This window comes from Caloenas nicobarica, chromosome 1 (assembly GCF_036013445.1).
Source record: "Caloenas nicobarica isolate bCalNic1 chromosome 1, bCalNic1.hap1, whole genome shotgun sequence".
NCBI classification, from domain to species: Eukaryota; Metazoa; Chordata; class Aves; order Columbiformes; family Columbidae; genus Caloenas; species Caloenas nicobarica.
The window spans coordinates 120,467,678-120,487,420 of record NC_088245.1 but is presented as its reverse complement, the minus strand read 5'-3'; the positions used below and the strand labels follow the sequence as shown (position 1 = coordinate 120,487,420).

The 19,743-nt window shown below is 38.8% G+C and overlaps 1 protein-coding gene across 1 annotated transcript in view; it reads left to right on the top strand.

The window, feature by feature from the left end:
- The window catches only part of BACE2 (beta-secretase 2), a 49,022-nt gene extending 32,052 nt beyond the window's left edge, over positions 1 to 16,970 (top strand). The window contains exons 4-9 of the mRNA XM_065648924.1: positions 794 to 922; positions 2,116 to 2,250; positions 5,423 to 5,524; positions 9,301 to 9,450; positions 10,686 to 10,854; positions 16,717 to 16,970. Coding sequence (XP_065504996.1) covers positions 794 to 922; positions 2,116 to 2,250; positions 5,423 to 5,524; positions 9,301 to 9,450; positions 10,686 to 10,854; positions 16,717 to 16,970 — 939 coding nt within the window. The remainder of the gene's footprint in view (positions 1 to 793; positions 923 to 2,115; positions 2,251 to 5,422; positions 5,525 to 9,300; positions 9,451 to 10,685; positions 10,855 to 16,716) is intronic.
- The last annotated feature ends 2,773 nt before the right edge of the window (positions 16,971 to 19,743 follow it).

Genomic DNA, 19,743 nt, shown 5'->3' with positions numbered 1-19,743 from the left:
AGCTGCTTCTCAGGCTCTGGTTTGGACAAATAGTGTATTCAGGGCATTTATTTTTCCCTTCTTCCAAAGACGTAAGTGGTGTTGGCTTCTGAGGCTATTCTGTGCTTTGTGTAGTAAGAGCACTTGGCACTTCACAAGCTCGCCAGGGTCTCTGCTTGTCATGAGATGTACCTGCACAGAAATCTGAATTACAATGACATTGCAGTACTCTAATAAACTGCAAAGACAAATATGAGATGCAGTATAGGAAAGAACCTGTTGGCCAGTAATCAGCTGAAGTGAGTGTGCTTGGATATGAAGTTCTTTAAAAGAAGGGGAAATAAGGCCATTGACTTCAAAGTTCATTAGAATAAACTATGGTTAAAAACTGAAAATCCTCACTTTAAAATTCTGCCTTTTAACTGTGGAAAGGCAGGAAGGGCAAGTTACATTTGGCTGTTCTAATAACTCAAAGCCTTTTCCAAACAGAAAGCATCAGTGAGAGTTTGTCTGAAACTGAAACCAGTATTTGAGTTTTAAACCTTCAGTTGAAAAATATTCTTGTGCTTTAGGGATTTCTGACAGTGGTCAAGAATAAAAATGTTTTTAAACCCAGCGGAAACAGAAAAATGACAGGTGTTGGTTTTTTAATCATATACTATATCTAGAATTTTCATCACATGGTTGTCAGAAATTCAATTTACTTGTGAAAAGCAGTCTTGTTTGAATAATTGGCTCATTTCTGCAAATAAGCTTTTTAATGAATACTTTTGCAATTCTTTTGTTTTTTGTTTTGTTTTTCAACACCTTCAAGCCTTCAAGTTCTGTGGAGACGTTCTTTGATTCTCTTGTGAGGCAGGCAAAGATCCCCAACATTTTCTCCTTGCAGATGTGTGGTGCTGGACTGCCTGTTTCTGGAAGCGGTACCAACGGAGGTAGTCTTGTGGGTATCTGTCAATCTGAGAGGGAAGATGTATCTTTGTTAATCTCTCTCCCTCTTTTCTATGACTATCCTACTTCCAAATTTAGTTTTTAATATATGAACTGTTTCATATTTTTTTAAGGAAAAGTTAAGCACTTAGGCGAAACTCAACTGTCTGTTTTCATTCTCCATTCTTTTTTTCTCTCTCAAGTTTGAGTAAGCTTCTGCATTTCACATTTAATTTTAATTTTTTAAAAAAGCTTAAAAGTTGTGGTATTTCCTCAGGGCAGATTCTTCAATCTTTCTCAAACTGAGTAGTCCCTTACTCAGCTGCTAAGCTTGTGCAATAAATCTCATCAAAATGCTACGGTAATGTTTTTTACATGACATGAAAAGGGGGAGAGGAATCAAGGCTCTTTTCTTCTTTGTAGACGACATATTAAAGGCAAAAATCTAAAGACCAAATCTTCTACTTCTTGTTCCTCTGGAAAGTCTTTCCATCAGTTTTAGTGGGACCAAGAATTTGCCATTATTTATGACTGTTCCTGAATAATACTGAAATAAGCATATCAGCACAGGAGTTGGTCACAAATAGTTATTTTGCTGTGAATTCACATATTGTAGATGCTAACACACTTGAGATAGATGAAACCCAAGAGAGAAATCGCTTACGTTAGTTCAGTTCAAAATCCGACGGTCTAGTACGCTCCCAGTCAGCTTCAACATAAGTTTTGATGAAAGCTTATAGCGATAACAATGACAGGATGGTCGCATTCCATTTGGATGTGTATAAGAAAAATGAAATGTTCTTGAGCCGTATTAAGGTTTTCTGATCTGATAAAGTGAATTTATGATGTGCAGGTTTAATATACTGTCCCATTTTTATACATTGCCTAGATTAAACCACTGAAGATACTCTTTTGATTTTAAACTGTGGAGCTTTCATAAGAGAACCAGTGTGAGCTTGTAGATGAAGATGCTGGTAATTTGGCCCAGTATGGGAATTCTGGTTGATTGAAGCTTAACATCTAGATGTTTCGTACAGCTTTTTTATTGACAGAGAACTTGTCAGTAAAATCCTTACAAATGGTGCTCTATTAAAATTTTGATGCCCTATGTACCACAATTAAATATTCCCTTTTTTTCCTGTATTTGCCTCAAAACTAAATATCTGGGATTTTAAAGTGTGTGAATTCCTTTCTCTTTTCCCTCAGATTCTGGGTGGAATTGAACCAAGTCTGTACAAGGGTGATATTTGGTATACACCTATCAAAGAGGAGTGGTATTACCAGGTTGAAATTCTCAAACTGGAGGTTGGAGGACTGAACCTCGAATTGGATTGCAGAGAGGTAATTGCATAATATGTTTCTGTCTATATAAAATGCAAGTTTGATTTAAAAAAAAAAAAAAAAAAAAACAACACTGAATTGATCAGTTTTTGTCTTTACAAGCAGACCTGTATTCTGGTTTCCTCTGATAATTAAGGCTGCATGGTAACTGAAAAGGAATGAACAACCCATGTGCAATGTAGTGTGTACATGCTAAAATTGCTTCAAAGAGGACTTTAAAGTCATTGCTAGTATTTTCAGTAAATTAGGGACTAGGCTACAGTTATTAATTGAACAGGCCACTGAAAATATGGCTGATACAGTTTGGAAGGGCTCAGCCTCTTGACTAGTTTGAATTGTTTGTGTTGTAAGAAAGGTGCCTAAGCACTGAATATTCAAGAAGACAACAGTCTTTAAACAACTATAGATTACGGTTTTCTGTTATACAGTAAAATCAAACCAAAGGGTTTTAAGACAATTCTGGTCAAACAAAAGGGAAGATGTTGGATTAACCCATGTGGAGATGTCTAAGCATGTAACTCATGACAGCAGTGGGCAGGTGTCATCCTGGGAAGCTTCCCAAAGCGTCTCATCCTATGCCTTCTTTTTCTGGTTTTTCTAATCCACTTTTGCTTGCTTTGGCCTTGCCAGTTATTATGCCTGATTGATTTGTTTTCTGTTTTTATTAGGAATCAGTTTAATGAGACTGTGTTGTTGCCATTTTTATTCCAAAGCTGTTTCTTTTTTTTTTTTTTTTTTTTGGAGGATATGTTTATATGTGTGTGTTTCATTTGTTTCTTGCTGTAGCTTGTTGTTATTCATGTTTTGATTTTAGTTCTATAATTTTCATGCCCTGTTATCATTAGACATCTTAATTTTATCTTATGCTTGTTCTCTAAGTTGGAAATCATTTGGACATGATAATTCAACGGTTTTTATAGTTCATACAAATTAAGTAAAATTTAGGACAAAAATCTTACACAAACATTATTATATTTGTGTACAAAATACAGAAATCATAGTGCCATTTAAAGTATTTAAAATTAGTTATATCAGCTTTCAACTTAATAAGCAAAACAAGATCTATTTAAATGTCTGTTGTATTGTTAGGAGGGCAAAACTGCTGGTCCTTTAACATAAATGTTTGTGTTGCTCTTCTTTCTAGCCTTAAAAAGAGATCAACATGTTTTTGAAGAGGAGCCCTTGTACTAATAGTTTAATACATACTGTTTCCAGAAAACAACTCACTTAAAAACCTAGCGGTGTTACGAAAGTTTCCTGTTATTGTCGCTCTTTTTCTGAGCCAGCCAACACATTGTCTGTGTTGCACAGTATGCTAGTCCCTGGTATAGAAGACATCTTTCCTTTCTTGATCAAAGATCTTCTCTCAAAAATTTAGGGGAAGAATAATAAATTAGGGCTACTATGATTAAAGTTTGGCTAGTTAGGGGCTTGCAGAGGATGCATAGTTCATTGTACAGGATGGTGAACTGTATGCCCTTTCTCCTCTTAGTTGTTTTCTGGGAAATGGAACATTTCTTGTAACCGTCACCAGAGATGACTCCTTTCCTTGCAAGGGAAAAGTAGTCGCCTCACCTCAGTGCTGGGAATTTGTCCAATGTTAGACCACAGCTGCGGCCTTAAGCCGGGCAGACCAGGGCTGAGAGAAGTCCTGAGCTGCTGGCAGCGCATAGGGTGCCCTATTAAATATTAACCAGGAAGATCAAGAAGGCAAGAAGTTACTACCCACTGAAAGTACAGTGAACACAGCATGAAAATCCAGGTGCTTAGTCTCTGGCCAAACGTTCCTGCTGCTCCAGGCATTTTGTGTGCTTAATATGTTAGAAGTTGACCCTTTTGGCTGTGCTTCCTACCTACTTTTTTTCCAAGGGTGGCTCTACGGGATGATGGCAATTGCATCTGTGTGGTACAAACCTATTAAAATGCACTGCACAATGCCTTGATGTTTCTCTCCACTCTTCAGAATATTTCTGAGTGTACAATAAATGGTTTCCTGTTTGCTTTTCTTTCAGCTCTGCTTGGCAGCCTATAGCAGCTCTTCTTTCAAAAAGCAAATAACTAAGTCAAAGATATTTGGTTTACTTTTTGGTGGGTTTTATTTTTGTCACTGCACTAAAGATATTCTATGTGACTTGATAACATCTAAACCAATGTATTTTAAATTTACTTGTTGTTTGGCTTCTTCCTAAAAACCTTATGCTATATGTTTCCTTATGCCTTATGATTATACCAGAAATGTGTCACTGTTCAGTTATATTGATCCTGTTGCCTAAGCTGATAACAAAAGTAGTTAATGAAAACAGCTGCCACTGCTACTTGCCTATTTTTTTTTCAGTTAATCATAGCTTTTAAGGAGCTCATTAAAAAACGTACCTTTAAAAATATTTATTCTTTGTTTACTGTATCTAGAGCTTAATTAAATCCCTTAATCTGAGGGTTAGGGTTTTAATAATGAAGATAATTGTTTCCTTAGGGTTTTTTTTTAGTCCAGATTTTGAGGCAGCAAGATTGAAATTCCAAGTTTATTTTTACTTGGTTTTGTGTGTGTTTCAGTGGTTTGCAGCAGTTAAGAGAGAAAGCTGTGGCATTTGGCATTTAAACTCTTGAGCCAGTACCAAACACGACATGTAATAAAGCCTAATGTTCCTTGACTATTCTTAACTTATATACGTCAGTCATTAAACCTGGGCTTCTGTATTATGTTTAAACTAGAGTGAGTCGTTTCCATGATAGCAGAGACCTTGATTCAGGGCTTGGATGTACATCTGAGCTACATCAGTGTGCTTAGCATCTCTCGGTACCAATCATGAGAGTGCTTTTGCCCAAAGCATACGGGAGGTAACGTGGATTAGCTCACCCCTCTCAGAGAGGCTGGACTTTACTTCTCTTTACAGTGGTTTGGCCATTTGCACCAGCCATGGTGACACACAGTAATTTTCTTCAGTGGTGCAAATAAACTCACTCTTGTGTCTAGGCTGACCGCATCTTGCTTTTGCTCTTGGGCTTCATTTAAATTCAGGCTATCAACTAGAAAGAGTTGCTGACAGGTATGACATGCAGGTTTGGAAGACAGCTACCAAAGAGCAACAGCTTTGTCATTGTTATGAAACAGTGCAATCTGCATTACATTAACTACAGCGTGTAACTTCTCTCTTTTTTCCTCCCTCCCTAGTATAATGCCGATAAAGCGATAGTAGACAGTGGGACCACTCTCCTCCGTCTGCCCCAGAAAGTCTTCAGTGCTGTGGTGCAAGCAATAGCTCGCACATCCCTGGTAAGCCAATGTCATTAAATCTGCTCAAAGTGTTAATTTCCTATTAAATGCTCACATTTGATCTTTGAAAGAAGTGTCACCCTTGCTGTCTGCCTTGTAAGTCATAGGGTTTTAAACTGAGGGGAGTGGAATCTTTCCTGGTCTACCCCTGTTAAAAAGTGAGAAATAACTGATAGCCTTTGAAGGAAACGGAAAAGGGAAGGGAAGAGGTGAAAAGGGAAAGGGAGGAGGAAAAAGGGGGATCCAAGTACAGACAAGAAGCGCATATATGGAAATGCATCAGAAACAGTGCAGAGATGGAATATTTTGTTCTAAGCATTTCAGAAACATGGACACAATCCATGTCGCTCTCATTCAAAGTATTAAGAGTATAAAAGCAGGCCTTTCATTCAAAACAGTGTTTATAAAGTAGAAGAACCTGCTACTGCAAGCAGTTCCCTTCCAAGTATAATGCTTGTTGTTGTATAGAATGGATGCCATTCATTGGGATTATTCATATCAATAAAGCTGGTTTTGACCTTCATTATTGAATTATTTATGTTTAAAAGCATCTTTCTTTGGAAATAGAGTGGGCTTTAGAAGTAGGGCATGGGGTTGGTGGATTTCTCCGAGTATAGAGTAACAGAAGCAGCATTTTCTGGTTAATAAAAACAATTCATAAAAGTTGGTTGAATACAGTAAGCAGTGCCAAGAAGTTTAAAGATGAAGAATAAATCCCATATATTTCAGTGTTAGCCACTTTAATATTTTTGTCATGGATTCACAATCGGACAGTGGTAGTAGTTGCAAATCACAGGAAATTCAGTAACCAGGCTATTGGTCAGCTGCCCTAAAGATGGAGTGTTTGCCTCTATGCTGATAATTCAAGACTGAGATCCTTTTCTTACCTTATTGAGAGCAGAGATTTGGCATGAAGTATTCTTCACTGCCTATAGGTGTCCATTATCTGATACAAATGTACCAGTTATGTTATGTATCTCAGCTTCTCTGGTTGAAAAGTTCTTCTTTGCAAAGCACTTAAGTATTGACTGGAACAATTTCAGTCAATGGGGAGGGAATTGAAAGAAGCGTACCCAAAAGGTCTTGTAATGGCACTTTGTGGATAGGGCATCCTCCTGTAAAGTGGGTCGCAGCAGTTCGCACTCCTCTCTGGTGTTGGTCAGAAGGACATTTGAACTAGGGCCTTCCACGTGATAAGTAAAGAGTCAACTGATCAATAAGGTATTAGAGGGGAGCCACTCACTCACTCTGCTTAATGGTTTTTGTTCTTCCTATTAAAAATGCATCAACTAACTCTTTTAGGGTATCTTTTTAATCCCAAGGACCTTGCTGCTGTACCCCTTTCTCTCCACACACATCAAAAATTACTTTCACAGCTCTAAACAAAGGAGATAGTCTATTAAATAAGAAAGTAGTTACAAGATGTCAGGATCAGATTCTAGCTATGTAGGAGCAATGTCAGGAAAATGGGTATTTTCAGCAATTGTAGCATGGCATCCCAACCATACTCTAAGCGCTCTGTGCTTCTGGCAGGCTGTGCACCACTGAAACAAAATCTGATGTATTCAGACATACTTATCTGACCACAGGAGAACCAGGTTAACAAGTTTCTGCTCATAGCAGCTTGCTACAAGCTTCTCAGCAAGATGTTGTTGCCTCCTCAGGTATGCTGGGATAACCGTGTGTGAAGTGTTCCTTTTTTCAGATCCATAAAAACCAAGGCTATGAGCTTTATGCTCTTTAGTGGTGCAGATTGTGTTTTAAACCTTACTTGTTTGGACTGAAGTCTTCCAGGGAGCAGCTGTAGATGCAGTTTAATGTTGGCAGGTCTGAAGTGTGGTGGTTTTGGCAGATGGGCAAAGATGGGCCACAGAGGGGTGGCAGCTACTACATCTCACTGCGCTGAAGTCAGAACAGTATGTCTACTCATGGTATTAGTATAATGCTAAGTTAATAAGTTGAGGAGAGGAAGGCTCCAATAAACCTCTTTATTTTAATAATCTTTTAGGTGTCCTACAGCCAAAACCCCTGCAATGCATTTCTTCAGCGTACAGAAGCAAGGCAAAGAAATGCGATGTCATAAACAGTCTTTCTGGGAAGTGAAAGTAGGCACTTAAAATAGAGCACTGTATAGCCTTGGTCTGTCCGGTCTGGGTGCTGTCTTGCAGTTTTTCTCAGATCACAAGCTCTGCTTTCCAAGAGCAAATGGAAAGGGAGGACAACTGTGTTCTTCAGCAGGTCTGGCCTGGGACTTAGCTGTGAGGATCAGACCATTCTGTCCTGTGCCAGGAGATGTACGTAAGCGTGCATTGAGTGTTAAGGGTAAAAGCAGTCTGTTTGTGACAGTAAGTCTCATTGTGTATTTACACGAGTGATTGCTTGTTGGCCCGAGAACGGAGATGAGCACCTGGAAGTATTAAGTCTCTAATACTGTGCAGCCCTAACAAATGTTTCGTTGGCAGGTATGTGGGTGTGTGTGAATACTTGTCACCTGTAAAATGCCATAACTAATGTATGAGCTGATGCTTACAAAGTAATCAATATCACAGATAAATACAAATGAGGGGCGTGGAGAGGCTGGATTCCATCTTTCTCCTTCACACATACGGGAGGCTTTGGCTATGCAATGTCAGAACAAGATACTGCCTTGCATGTTGTTTCATGTGGGAATAAGAACCAGCGCAAAGTAATGCACTCAAATAAGGAAGTTTTGTCCTCTAATCTGGTAGCAGATCAGCTTTGTGTGCTTCAGGGAGCATGAACATTAGACAAGATGTTTGTCTTAGGCAAGCACGCTCTGTAGGGGTTTGATTTTTGTTTTGTTAGTGCCATGGATATGTTAACTTTCTTTCAAAAGCATGGCAAGTTGTGTTGGTAGTGAGTGGCAGGACAGCAAAAGAGACAGAGGGACGTATTTCTTTCCATTGACTGCAGCAGACCTCTATTCCCTTACCTGCCAGGAGATTTTGGCTTATCCCTTGGCTTCAAAACCCTAAAGCTGAGTAGGAAGCTGTAGGTATGTGAGGAAGGGAGCTGACTCCATTACATATTCATGCAGTTTATATTTTGGCTTAAGTTTTAAAAAAAAAAAAAAAGCTACTTCAAGATGTTGGTATTTGTTCAGAGCTGTTCAGAGAAGAAATAGGTAGGTAGAAAAAGCCTGTTGATGCTTTGCCTCAGTACTGATTGCTCAGGGAGGTCACACATGTTCATTGCAGAGGTGGAAGTAATGAGACACAAATAGGGAGGAGAGGAAAGGGAGACCTAAACCTGCTTTTGCCTCTTCCCCTGTCTTCCAAGTCATAATGGGTTAAGAAGCACCTCAATTTGTGTGTTGGGTTCTTGCTTTGATCCTTAAAGAAAAAGCTTTTTATCAGACTTCTGTTCATGCTTGAATTTCTCCATGGGAATGGAAGAAGTATCGAATACCTTGTTTTCCAAAAAATAAGACCTACTCCGAAAATAAGCCCTAGCATGATTTTTCAGGATTTTTGAGGATGCTCGAAATATAAGCCCCACTCCAAAAATAAGACCTAGTTACAGTTCATTTTTAAAAAGTCAATTTAAGTAGTGCCCAGGCAGCTATATGTGTAAAAAAAAAAACAAAAAAAAAAAACAAAACAAAACCAACAACTTTTGGAGCAAAAATTAATATAAGACCCTGTCTTATTTTCAGGGGATGTGGTATTTTAGGGTTGTGGTAGTGATCATTTACAAAAAAATCTATCAAAATGTGTGTAATCTGTATGTATTGCTTTTATTTTTTTCTTTAATAGATACAAGAATTCTCGTCTGGTTTCTGGACTGGTTCGCAGCTTGCATGCTGGGATAAAACTGAAAGACCCTGGTCCTTATTTCCCAAACTCTCTATTTACCTGAGGGATGAAAACGCCAGTAGGTCATTTCGGATCTCCATCCTACCACAGGTCTCAACCTTCTTTGTTTATTCAGTTATGTATTTGTTTTTACTATTATAAAGCACATGCTCTTAAAAATAGGAGCTATTTTTAGCAGTAATAGAGAACTGCCTTATTGCATAAAAGGGAAATATCTTAAAATGGAATTTTAAAAAAACAAATTTTAACTAGGGAAAACAACAAACTTGTCAAACCTAACAAAAACAAAACAAAAACAAAAACAAAACCAAAAAAAAAACACCACCAAAAAAAAAACCCAAAACCAAAAAAACCACAGTTTGCCTCTGAATGCAGTCCATGTAGTTGGGAATGATTTTTTTCAAATTGTCAGAAAAACAGGCAAGTTTTTGTTTTGTTTTCACAAGCCTCAGCCACATTAGATGTCAATACAGAAGTGTCTCTGCTCATTTTGATCTTCTTGTTTTGGGAAGCAAATTGATTTGTTTTTCGTGGCGTTCTGAATTGGAGCACTTCTTCTGAATATGACAGTCTTGGCAATGAGCCTATGTGATCTCTGCACCAGTTTCTGTAACTTGGTTGGTTTATCTTTTATTAATATTCCATCCCAGATTTTAGAATATAATATGCTATGTTTATTTTTCCTCTCTGGCTTCCCCTCACGGTGTGGGTTGCAATACAGGCTGGTATCCTCTAACATTACTAATACAGTTTTTACCTCAGGGGATGGTCAGGAGCAAAGAGAAGAATTAACCTATTAAATGCATTTTAACTTGAAATATAGTAAAGCCTTATGATAAGCGTCTTCTGTATTGATCATGTAGCCTGGCAATCTTTCATCTTCACTGAGGAGACAAGGGGTAAAATGTGACTTGAATTTATGAATCTAGAGTCTTGAAGCTGACACTGAATGTTCCCTGAATCAATTCCATCCTGATAATTTTTTAAATAATAAAATTATTCTCTTATTTAAGTTCATTTCCCAAGTTCTTTCTCAGCTATCCTTCCCTTATGGAAAATGAAAGAAAAAGTGGCTCTCATGAATTTGCTGTTCATCTTCACGTAGTGACTGTGTTTGAATTTAAGCTTAGAATCCAAGAGCTTTACCTCTTACCTGCCCGTAAGCTTTGACCAGTTTTAAATCATGTACAGAATCTGTTTGCCCCTGTTCATTCTCTATTTCTAGTGAAGTTTGAGTACTTGAATATAAAAATCAAAAGGTCTGAACTTCTAAGTACTGTGTGGTGTTGCTTCTTACATTCTGGCTTTTTTTTTTTTTTTAATAGCTTTATATTCAACCCATCCTTGGAATAGGAGAGAATTTACAGTGCTACCGATTTGGCATTTCTTCCTCCACGAATGCTCTAGTTATTGGTGCTACGGTCATGGAAGGCTTTTATGTAATATTTGACAGAGCCCAGAGGAGAGTGGGCTTTGCAGTGAGTCCATGTGCAGGTAAGAGGAATATTGTTCAGGACTTGGTGAGTGAGGAAATATCGGCTCTCTTAGAGAAACACCTTTGCCACTTATCTGATGGGAAAAAGAGTGATTACCCATGGAATGTGAAGGGTATCTTTTTGAGCAATCCCAAGCTTTTCAGATTTCAAGGGGAGGGGGGAAAAGAAAAAAAAAGCTGTATGGCATGCAACAGTCTTTTGGCATGAAGTAAATCAGCCTCAGCTCTGGGATCTTCACTGTATTCTTCCTTCTGAGAGATCTTCTTTCTGAGACACCTGTCTCTGTGTGCGTTTTCCCTGGCAGTTACATGAGGCAAGTCCCTGTTTTTAATGCAGCTTCATTTTTACATAGTTCCTGTTCTAATTTGCGGATAAATGGATTGTTCAGGTAACTTTCAATATGCACAGTGAAGCATCTTACTTGTGCTTTTCTCTTAAAGTAAGTTGTGCCTTTTTAGTCTCCCAGAAATACTCAAAAGAAAGAACTAAGATGAAAATGAAACTCGAATTAAGACTTGTGGTGTTTGTGTTGGTTCAAAACAAATAGTTTTCTCAGTGTAAGTAAAAAGCCATTATTTTTTTAATTAGCTGCTGAGGAAATGTGGAAAAGGTCATAATTTTTGGCTGATTTTACAGTGCTGGTTAACTTTATTGCTTTTTCATTATTTCTTCTTTCGGGTAACTAAAAACACAAGTTTTGGGGTTTCCTCTTCTTGTTGATGAGACATTGCTTTGGCACCACAAGAACATGCAAGTGGGAGAGGAGAGAAAGGATGTGCACCCATATGCAAGTATCTGTCCCAAATGGAGGTGATCTATGCCCGGAAAAACACTATATCATCCGAGATTTGCATGAGAAAAGGACTACGACTGACAGTGCTTCTTTAATCCCCAGTATTTATGTTAGAGAGGGTAAAGGCAGTAAGTACTTGAGTGCTTAATGCAACCAGGTAATTGAAGGGAAAAAAAGAGAGATACTAGCTGGCTGAGTTGTAGCTCCAGGGCATTTTAAAAGCTTTTTTTTTTTTTTTAAATCTCTCCATTGTTAATGGGTTCAAAATCGTCCTCTTTGAGCTTGCTAGGAAAGAAAATCTGGATATTGATGTGGGTTACTTAATGAAGACCTCTGAGGTACCATGCAGTGATGAAAGATACATAACTAGACAAATACTGCAGACCAGGTTGTCCTGCCTTTAATTCTTCCTTGTGCTTCCGGACTGCAATTTTAGTGAGCATAGAGCTGCCTCCTGTCCCTGCCACACTGCAGCCATTAATAGACGGGGGAGAGGACATTTTGACAGAACATGTTGACCGACATGTAGCCAGCAGGGGACACGAGCCAGCTGGTGCTTGTAAGAACTGCTTTGAAATCACATCTTTGTTATGAAAGAGAATCAAGGGACCATAATAACACCTTAATGTTAATATTGCTACATAGAAACATAGAGTTTAGCCACTTCATATGGTTCTGCCAACCTCATCTAGAGAGAAAGAACTGAGCTTGCTGAATAGACATGAAATATGAATTCACATGAGCTTGGACACATGACGATACCCAGCTGGTGCTAGAAGGCATTTCCTCCTTGTTTCTTTGTCCATGTTTCATGCATATTTCTAACCTAGCATCATGGGAACTGAGAAATCAGATGACACAAACCACTGACTGAGACAAGGTATGCTGATTTGCCAGACTCCACTCACACGGGGCAGATGACATTTGGCTGGATGTGCCAGTTATTCTGAATTCGCTTCTTCACAGCTTGTGGTTTCCATATTTAACACTACTTTCATCAGAAAACCACAACTGTGAGTGGTTAGCAGTGAGTGCAGTGTGAGGGATTAAGCTGCCTAACTGGCTTCCTGTGGAGGCCAGCCATGTCCTCCATAGCAACTACATTAATGTCATTTATTTGGAGCTTTTTAGTCTGTTTGTGGGCATAAATTAGATTGAATTACTGGTGTCATAAATCTTCAGAAATGAGAGAAGTATAAAGGACCATGTGGTGTGGCTTTGCAATGGCCTATGCTTTCTTCTTTACAATAGAGTGCTAACACTAAATTTAAGCCTATGTTTTTATCAGATGTTAAACGGGTATGTGCTGAATACAAAAATTAGGGGAACAGGACTAAAAATGTTAACTTCATTGAACTCCCAAGTTTCTATTGAGACTTGAGTAGAAATGAGAACTGCCTTATCATGCAATACTCCTTGCATCTTTTTTCTTTCTCCAGGATGTAGCAAGAGTGAGGAGAGTTAGGTAGATGGCTGCAGGAAGCTCTTCCATTGTAGCAGGAAAATAAATTTGCTTTTTCCTCAATATGTGAAACCCTTTAAGACTTATTCTGCCTGTTACCAAATTGTTTCAGGTTGCTTGTTGATAATTTCAGGAGTAACCTACTGTTTACAGGATGACGAGGAAAGGTTTTGGATCGAGTGTCTTCTTGAGACAAGATGTTCAGATCAACTGGTTAGTATTAGTGAAGCAACCTGATGGTATCTCAGTATTGAGCAGCATTAGACCCCTAGTATTTTTGTAGTAAGTGAGCAGATCATAGGAGCAAGACCTGGGTATTTTTTAGGGAAGAAATGCACCAAGGACTGTAATCATAAATTACTTCTACACTAAACTGTGATGAGACAGAACACACCAAAATTTGTGGGCACTAAACTCAGGAAAATAGATGGCATGATGAATAGCAGAGCTTCAGTCCAGAAGGACCTTGGTAACCTAGAGGACTGGGCAGCAGAAGCCTCAAGAGTATCAGTGAACAGACGTGCAAAGTTCTGCACCTCGAGCAGGAAACCACCATGCATGGGTGCAGTCTGGGAAGGGGCCCACTAAATGTAACAGCAGCCCTGTGGAAAAAGATCTGGAGATTATGATGGGCCCAAAGATGAATGCGGTCCAAGGGTAAGTGCAAGTGAAACTACGTAACAAAAGGCAACATCCTCCAGTTACATTCAGGAAAGTTCAAGTTGGACATTAAGAATTTCTCCTTCTGCAGGAGGGTGGTGCAGCACTGAAACAGGCTGCCCGGACTGATCGTGGGGTCTCCCTCCTGAGGGTTTTATGAGACCTGGCTGGATAAAGCTGCAGCTGACCTGATCTGTTGATGGTGACAGTCCTGCTCACAGTAGCGGGCTGGACTAAGTGACTTCCCGGGACCACTTCCAAGCAGCATTTTAAAATTTTATGATAAATTTGATCTAACTTCAGGTGTGCTTTCTTTCCAAACCACCCAAGATGGTGAGCAAGAGTGTGACTTCTACGCAAATGTTATAAAATAGCACTTTTACAGAGGTGCCATTTTTGTCCTGTAGTCATCAATAAAGAAGAAAATCTTGTTTATTCAAGATCAAGAATTTATTGTAGGTAGCTACCATCAGATGTTCTAAAAAAATATGCCAAAATATCCTAATTCAGTTAATGTGTAATATGCTAAGTGTTTGTGACTGGTAGTTTATGTTAAGGGCTTGTTTGAACAATTTAGGCAAATTTCCTCTTTTGATTTCCTCTCAGTTTCTCTGGGGATGGAAGAGGGTGAGGGAAAACTTTTCTTTTTGGAGGGAAGAAAGCAGAGGCTGTGCTGCTATCAAGCATTCTCAAAATGTAATTTAAAATGTCAGCCACTATGACAACAGTTTTGTATTGCCTTTTTAAAGAGGAGTAATTATTGTACTCAAGCCAAATAATGAGTAATTAGGGACTGTCTGTTTTCAAAACTATTATCAAGGTGGAAAATTGTGCTGCTTTTTTTTTTTTTTTACTTCTTTGAAATACTAAATTCTTAAGTAGTAATACTTATGCCTTGCATTTCACATTAGTATTAAATGTGGTTTAGTTTGGTTTTGCTGCAGGACTTCATAGAGACAGATGAAGTGGTGTGAGGGGGTGAGATGTACAGAAGAAAAAATTGCTTGGTAGACAAAGTGCAATACTGGGACTCTGAACAAAATGGACTTCTGCCACAGACCTTCTAGATAGTCTTTTACAAGCCTGTCCATTATTGTGCATCTCCCTTACCACATTTATGTAACAGCAGTATCTTGCAAAGATATGCTGACATTATAGGCTGCACAGACCATTTTATTACCCATCTGATGAGCTGAGAGATTACATGTTTGGTATCCACCAGTTTTAGGGTGTTTGTGGATGCAGCCGCAGGGTACACCCAGTCCACTCTAACACTGTGTTGGTGCTAAAAGAGTCTTCCTACACTTGCAGCTGGAGAAGGGGTTGGTTCAGTTGAGTGATCCTACGGAATATTCCTCACTTGGGCAGGGTGAGGGTGAGCAGAACTGTCTCTTTCAGCAGCAGCCCACAATTAAGTTAATGAGACTTAAACCTGAAAATAATATGAGGCCAGGGACTAAATACCAACTAAAATATCTCACAGTAAATTGCAGGTAAAGCAGCCCAACTATTCTGCATTTGTTTCTCCACAAAAAAACCTGCGTTTTCCAAAACCTGGGCTCTCCTCTTCCTTCCAAAGGGTATTTTATGCTAATCTCTTTAAACATGCTTTCAGGAGTCGTGTCTAAGATATGTGTAAATAAGGGATACTGTCTTCAATAGGTGGGATCACTTACAGTTTGGCAAGAGCTTGTCTGTGTGTAAAATGAACAAGAAATGTAGCAGTAAAGTTAAAACTGAGGCCTTTGTAAGAAACACACAAATGTGTCTTGAAGTATCTGACTAGAGAAGTGAATTACAGCTGTTTGGAAGACTCGTTAATATGCACAGACAGTACTAAATGCAGGCTTCTAGTTGCCTCAAGCAAGCTAAAAGGTATCCATTCTTCCCTGACCAGGGACCTAAAATACGAAATGCACTGAATATTTCGTTGCCCTAGGCAACTCACTTGCTCTGCCTTTACAATACGTGTAGCCCTGTCCACAACTCAGGGGAACTTTGCTGCGCTTGCCACGGTTACTGTGACAACCATGGACAGCATAACCCTTTTTAAGCAAATACTGGTTTGACAAGTAGGGGTTTGTGATGGGAATGAAACAAGTCACACAGTCTGTGATGTTACCGAGATGGTTGGCCTTTGGAAAATGGAGCTGCCAAGGCATCCCTTCATGCTTCTCACCTTAGCTTTGTCATCTTCATTTTCCAAGCTGCTTGGTTAGCTTCTCCCTCCCTGCCGAACAGCTCTACTCCTTCATGTCCCAGCTCCTCACTCCTGATATTGACCTTTCTCTCCACCATTCCCCTTTTCTGTACAGCTGTCACCCAACTCTCCTGCTTCACCTCCTCTTCCTTCTGAATTTTCACCTCCACTCACAAGAGTATCTGTGCTACTTTCCACCCTGCACCTTGTGTTTAGCATACAGTCCTTTAAGGTATCTATGAAGCTAATAATCCTGCATGCTGCTCCCTAAGACCCTGGAAGATAGCGAACACAGAAGATGTAAGAATCATCTGAGGGACTCTTCCGGTTGTTGTTCCAGAAACGAAAACTGCCCAGGCCCTGACCTACTCCAGTGTAGGTGTTGTATAGGATTTTTAAGCTTTGTTAAATTGACATTTCTGAAAGGTTAGTCCAGAGAGAAGAGGTGATCCCATGTCTTGGGTTTTAATTTGGGCTGTGGGAAACCTGATTTAAATGTCTGCTTTCTTGTTGACAGACTGTGTAGATGTGGGAGTGTCGTGGTTTTCTTATGCTTCAGATTCCCATTTTATAAACACGGAATACTAATATTTTTATTGCAATGCAAAATACAATAAAACATGAGTATGCTGAGATGTATGATGATGGAGGAAAAGGGATGTATAAGTATTTAAGATAGATCTTTTTTTATTTGCTTTTAAATGGTGTCTATAGACTTAATGTTCTTCCTTTTGTAATTTCTCAGAAGTTGATGGCGCTCCAGTATCTGAGATTGAAGGCCCTTTCACAACAGCAGATGTTGCAAGCAACTGTGTTTCTAGTGTTTCTTTTCATGAACCAGTGTTGTGGATTGCCTCCTATGCTCTCATGAGCTTGTGTGGAATTATCCTCCTTGTACTGATCGTCCTGCTGCTTATTCCACCACGGTGTCAGCACCGCTACACCGACAATGACGTGGTCAATGACGAATCCTCCTTAGTGCGTCATCGATGGAAGTGAGAAACTTGATCGTGAAACCTGGGACTTAAACAGAATGAAGAGCAAAATACTTTGCCAAGGGGAAGAAGCCAATGCCTCAGTCCTTTCTACATTCATTACAAATTGCTGTTGAAATCCCGCCAAATATCCTGCATCATAACTTTTTAAGCTTTATTTTCTAACACTGATTCTGAACCAAAGCACTGTTAACCACCTCTTAAGTGCTACGGTACTGGATTTGCTACTACAGTACAATGAGCCTGTATGCTCTCAATAGTAACTTCTTTGAAAAAAAGGAAAAAAAGAAAAAACACACCATTATGTTCTTCCACTGTCTGAACAAAATTGTCCATCCCTCTATCACAAAAAAGGAGCTGTCAGTATTTTCTAACTAATCAAGCCTTGACTGTAGAAAAAGAGAAAAAAACTTCATGATCTTTCTTATTAATTGCATTAAATGAATACTGCTGTCTGTTTACATCAATTCATTTAGAAACTGTGCACATGGTGTGGGGGAGGGAAAAAGGTCAGACTTAAGCAGCAGAGAAAAGCAAGTGAGGTCAAGAAGAAATGTTGGTTTGTGAGTTTTTTTCCTCAAGATCACTGCTGCCACTTGAGAGGGTCACCCTTCCTGAGTCTCATTACAAAATAGTTTGAGGAGGTGAAAACTGGGAAACAAACTTGTTCAGCCTTAGTGTAAAACATGACTACCTCTCTTAATTTACAAGGATGCTACCACTGGTAAGCATGTGGATTAGAACTGGTCTTGAAGCACAAGATGCTCCATACAACCAAATGCAACTCCTTATCCTTGAAGTAGTGGATTTTATAAAAAATAATACTTCATGACTTTCCACTTTGGTGCACAAAAAAAACCTTTCAGTTTTCCCCCTAATGTAGGCATTCGTTGTTGGTTTGTTTGGGGATTTTTGAGTTGAGGATGACTGATATTTAGAAAAGGCTGGTCTGCATATGTATGGACAGATGATAAAGCTAAAGTCTGTGTTCTGCCATCTCTTCTGGTAATTCCTAGTGAGCATGTAACAAAAAGGAAACAACAAAATGAGAAAGACAAACCCTTTTTTTTTTTTTTTTTTTTTTTTCCTGAGCTCAGCAACCCAGAATTTCAGGGGAAAAGTATCTGCCTTCATGGACAGACTGCAAAGTGGAAGTCTTAATTCTGGCTTGTTTTTCAACTTGAACAGCAGTTGGAGGTGTTTAGTTTAGCTTCACTGGTGTGTCAATCAAACAAAAAGTGTGTGTACTGGCTGGCTGAAAACAAACATGTGGTAAGACTGAAAACAATAGCGGGAGAGAGCAGGGAGGAATATATTTCACAAGACCTGCATTGTGCAAGCATAGATCTTAATGTTGAGGTCAGAACACAGTATTTTCTTTGCAGATAGGACAATTTTTTTTTGTTGTTGTATCTAGTCAGCATTCCAGGACATCCATCACTTTTCTGTAATGCTGGTGTAGTTGGCTTGAAAGATAAACAGTGCAGGGTTGAGGAGTCTGGTAATAACTATTAGTTATCTGGGATTTTGTTTGCTTTTTGTTTTGATAGCAGAACAGCTTGCATATCTGGGTGGGAAAAGAGAGGAGGGAGAAAAAAAAAAACAGGAAGCTTAGCTCTGAATCTCCCAGTCCCTTGCCTAGAAAATTTGCTGCATATAATCCCTTCATATAGCTTTCTGATTCACACTGCCTCTGCATCCTACTCTGCGTGGAATATGCAAAGATTTCTTTTTTTCAGGAATGGTGCTTTTACAGAGGTGCAAATAATGTGTGTGAAAATAAAGCACTGTTGATTTTTTTTTTTTTAAACTAACTTGTGTATTTCACTTCATAACTGGAAGTGCCTGTGGTTTTCTGTCCTTTTTAATTCTTGCATTTTCAGATTGTTTTGCTGAATAGAGTGAAATAATTGGTGTTGTGATCCAATGTCTGAAAATAATTTCTCTTGGAATTAGGACTTGGAAATAGGAGGAAGTTTAGTGTTTGCTTCCTTCTTCCTCTCCCTCTTAGGTTTTAAGAGGAGAAAAATGATGAATTACAAGGAATGTAAGAAACTGTAGAGCTTAGGTGCTTTCTCCCTATTCTATTTTCCATACATCTCTCAATGTCTTATAATTAGAATTTTTAGTACATGTTATAACATGAAGTTCCCTGGAGTTTTTCTCAAAGCAATAGACTTTGCTCTGAAAAGAGAGTGATGTTTCCAATTCTGTGGTTTGGTTCCGTATTATCCTCCTGGGTTTGGTTTGACACATAACAAATAATTTCAGAGCTGTATTCCTTCTTCTACAATATGGTAATATAAGTAGTGTTTCTGTCACCTGTTTCAAACAGAAACACAGTGTGAATATTTGGATTGATACAGTGGTAAACAATGAGCCCTTTTTCAATTCAGAAAGTAGTAACACTTGTATGCTCTTAAAATGTTTCTTAGCTGCTTCCTTCTCCCTACCCCCTCCTATCTCCTTATCACAAAGAGTTTTAAGAAGGAATTTATTGGGAAAGGTTCCTAGTATGCTTTCTAATGACGTGTGAGGTTTCTTCTGAGTTGCTTAACAAAGTCCTTCTAGTGCGCTAGGTTTCATATAAAAGCCTTTCAGTATTACCCTTTCACTTTAAATATCATTGGTCAAGACACTTAAATAGAAACACTTGAATTTTGAGTAATAATCAAGTAGCACAAATGGAATAATAATGTATTTTTGAGTTTTCATGTCATCCCTTGCTATTAAAATTTGGCTTATAGTAAAAAATGCTGTTAGTGACATCTGCTAGC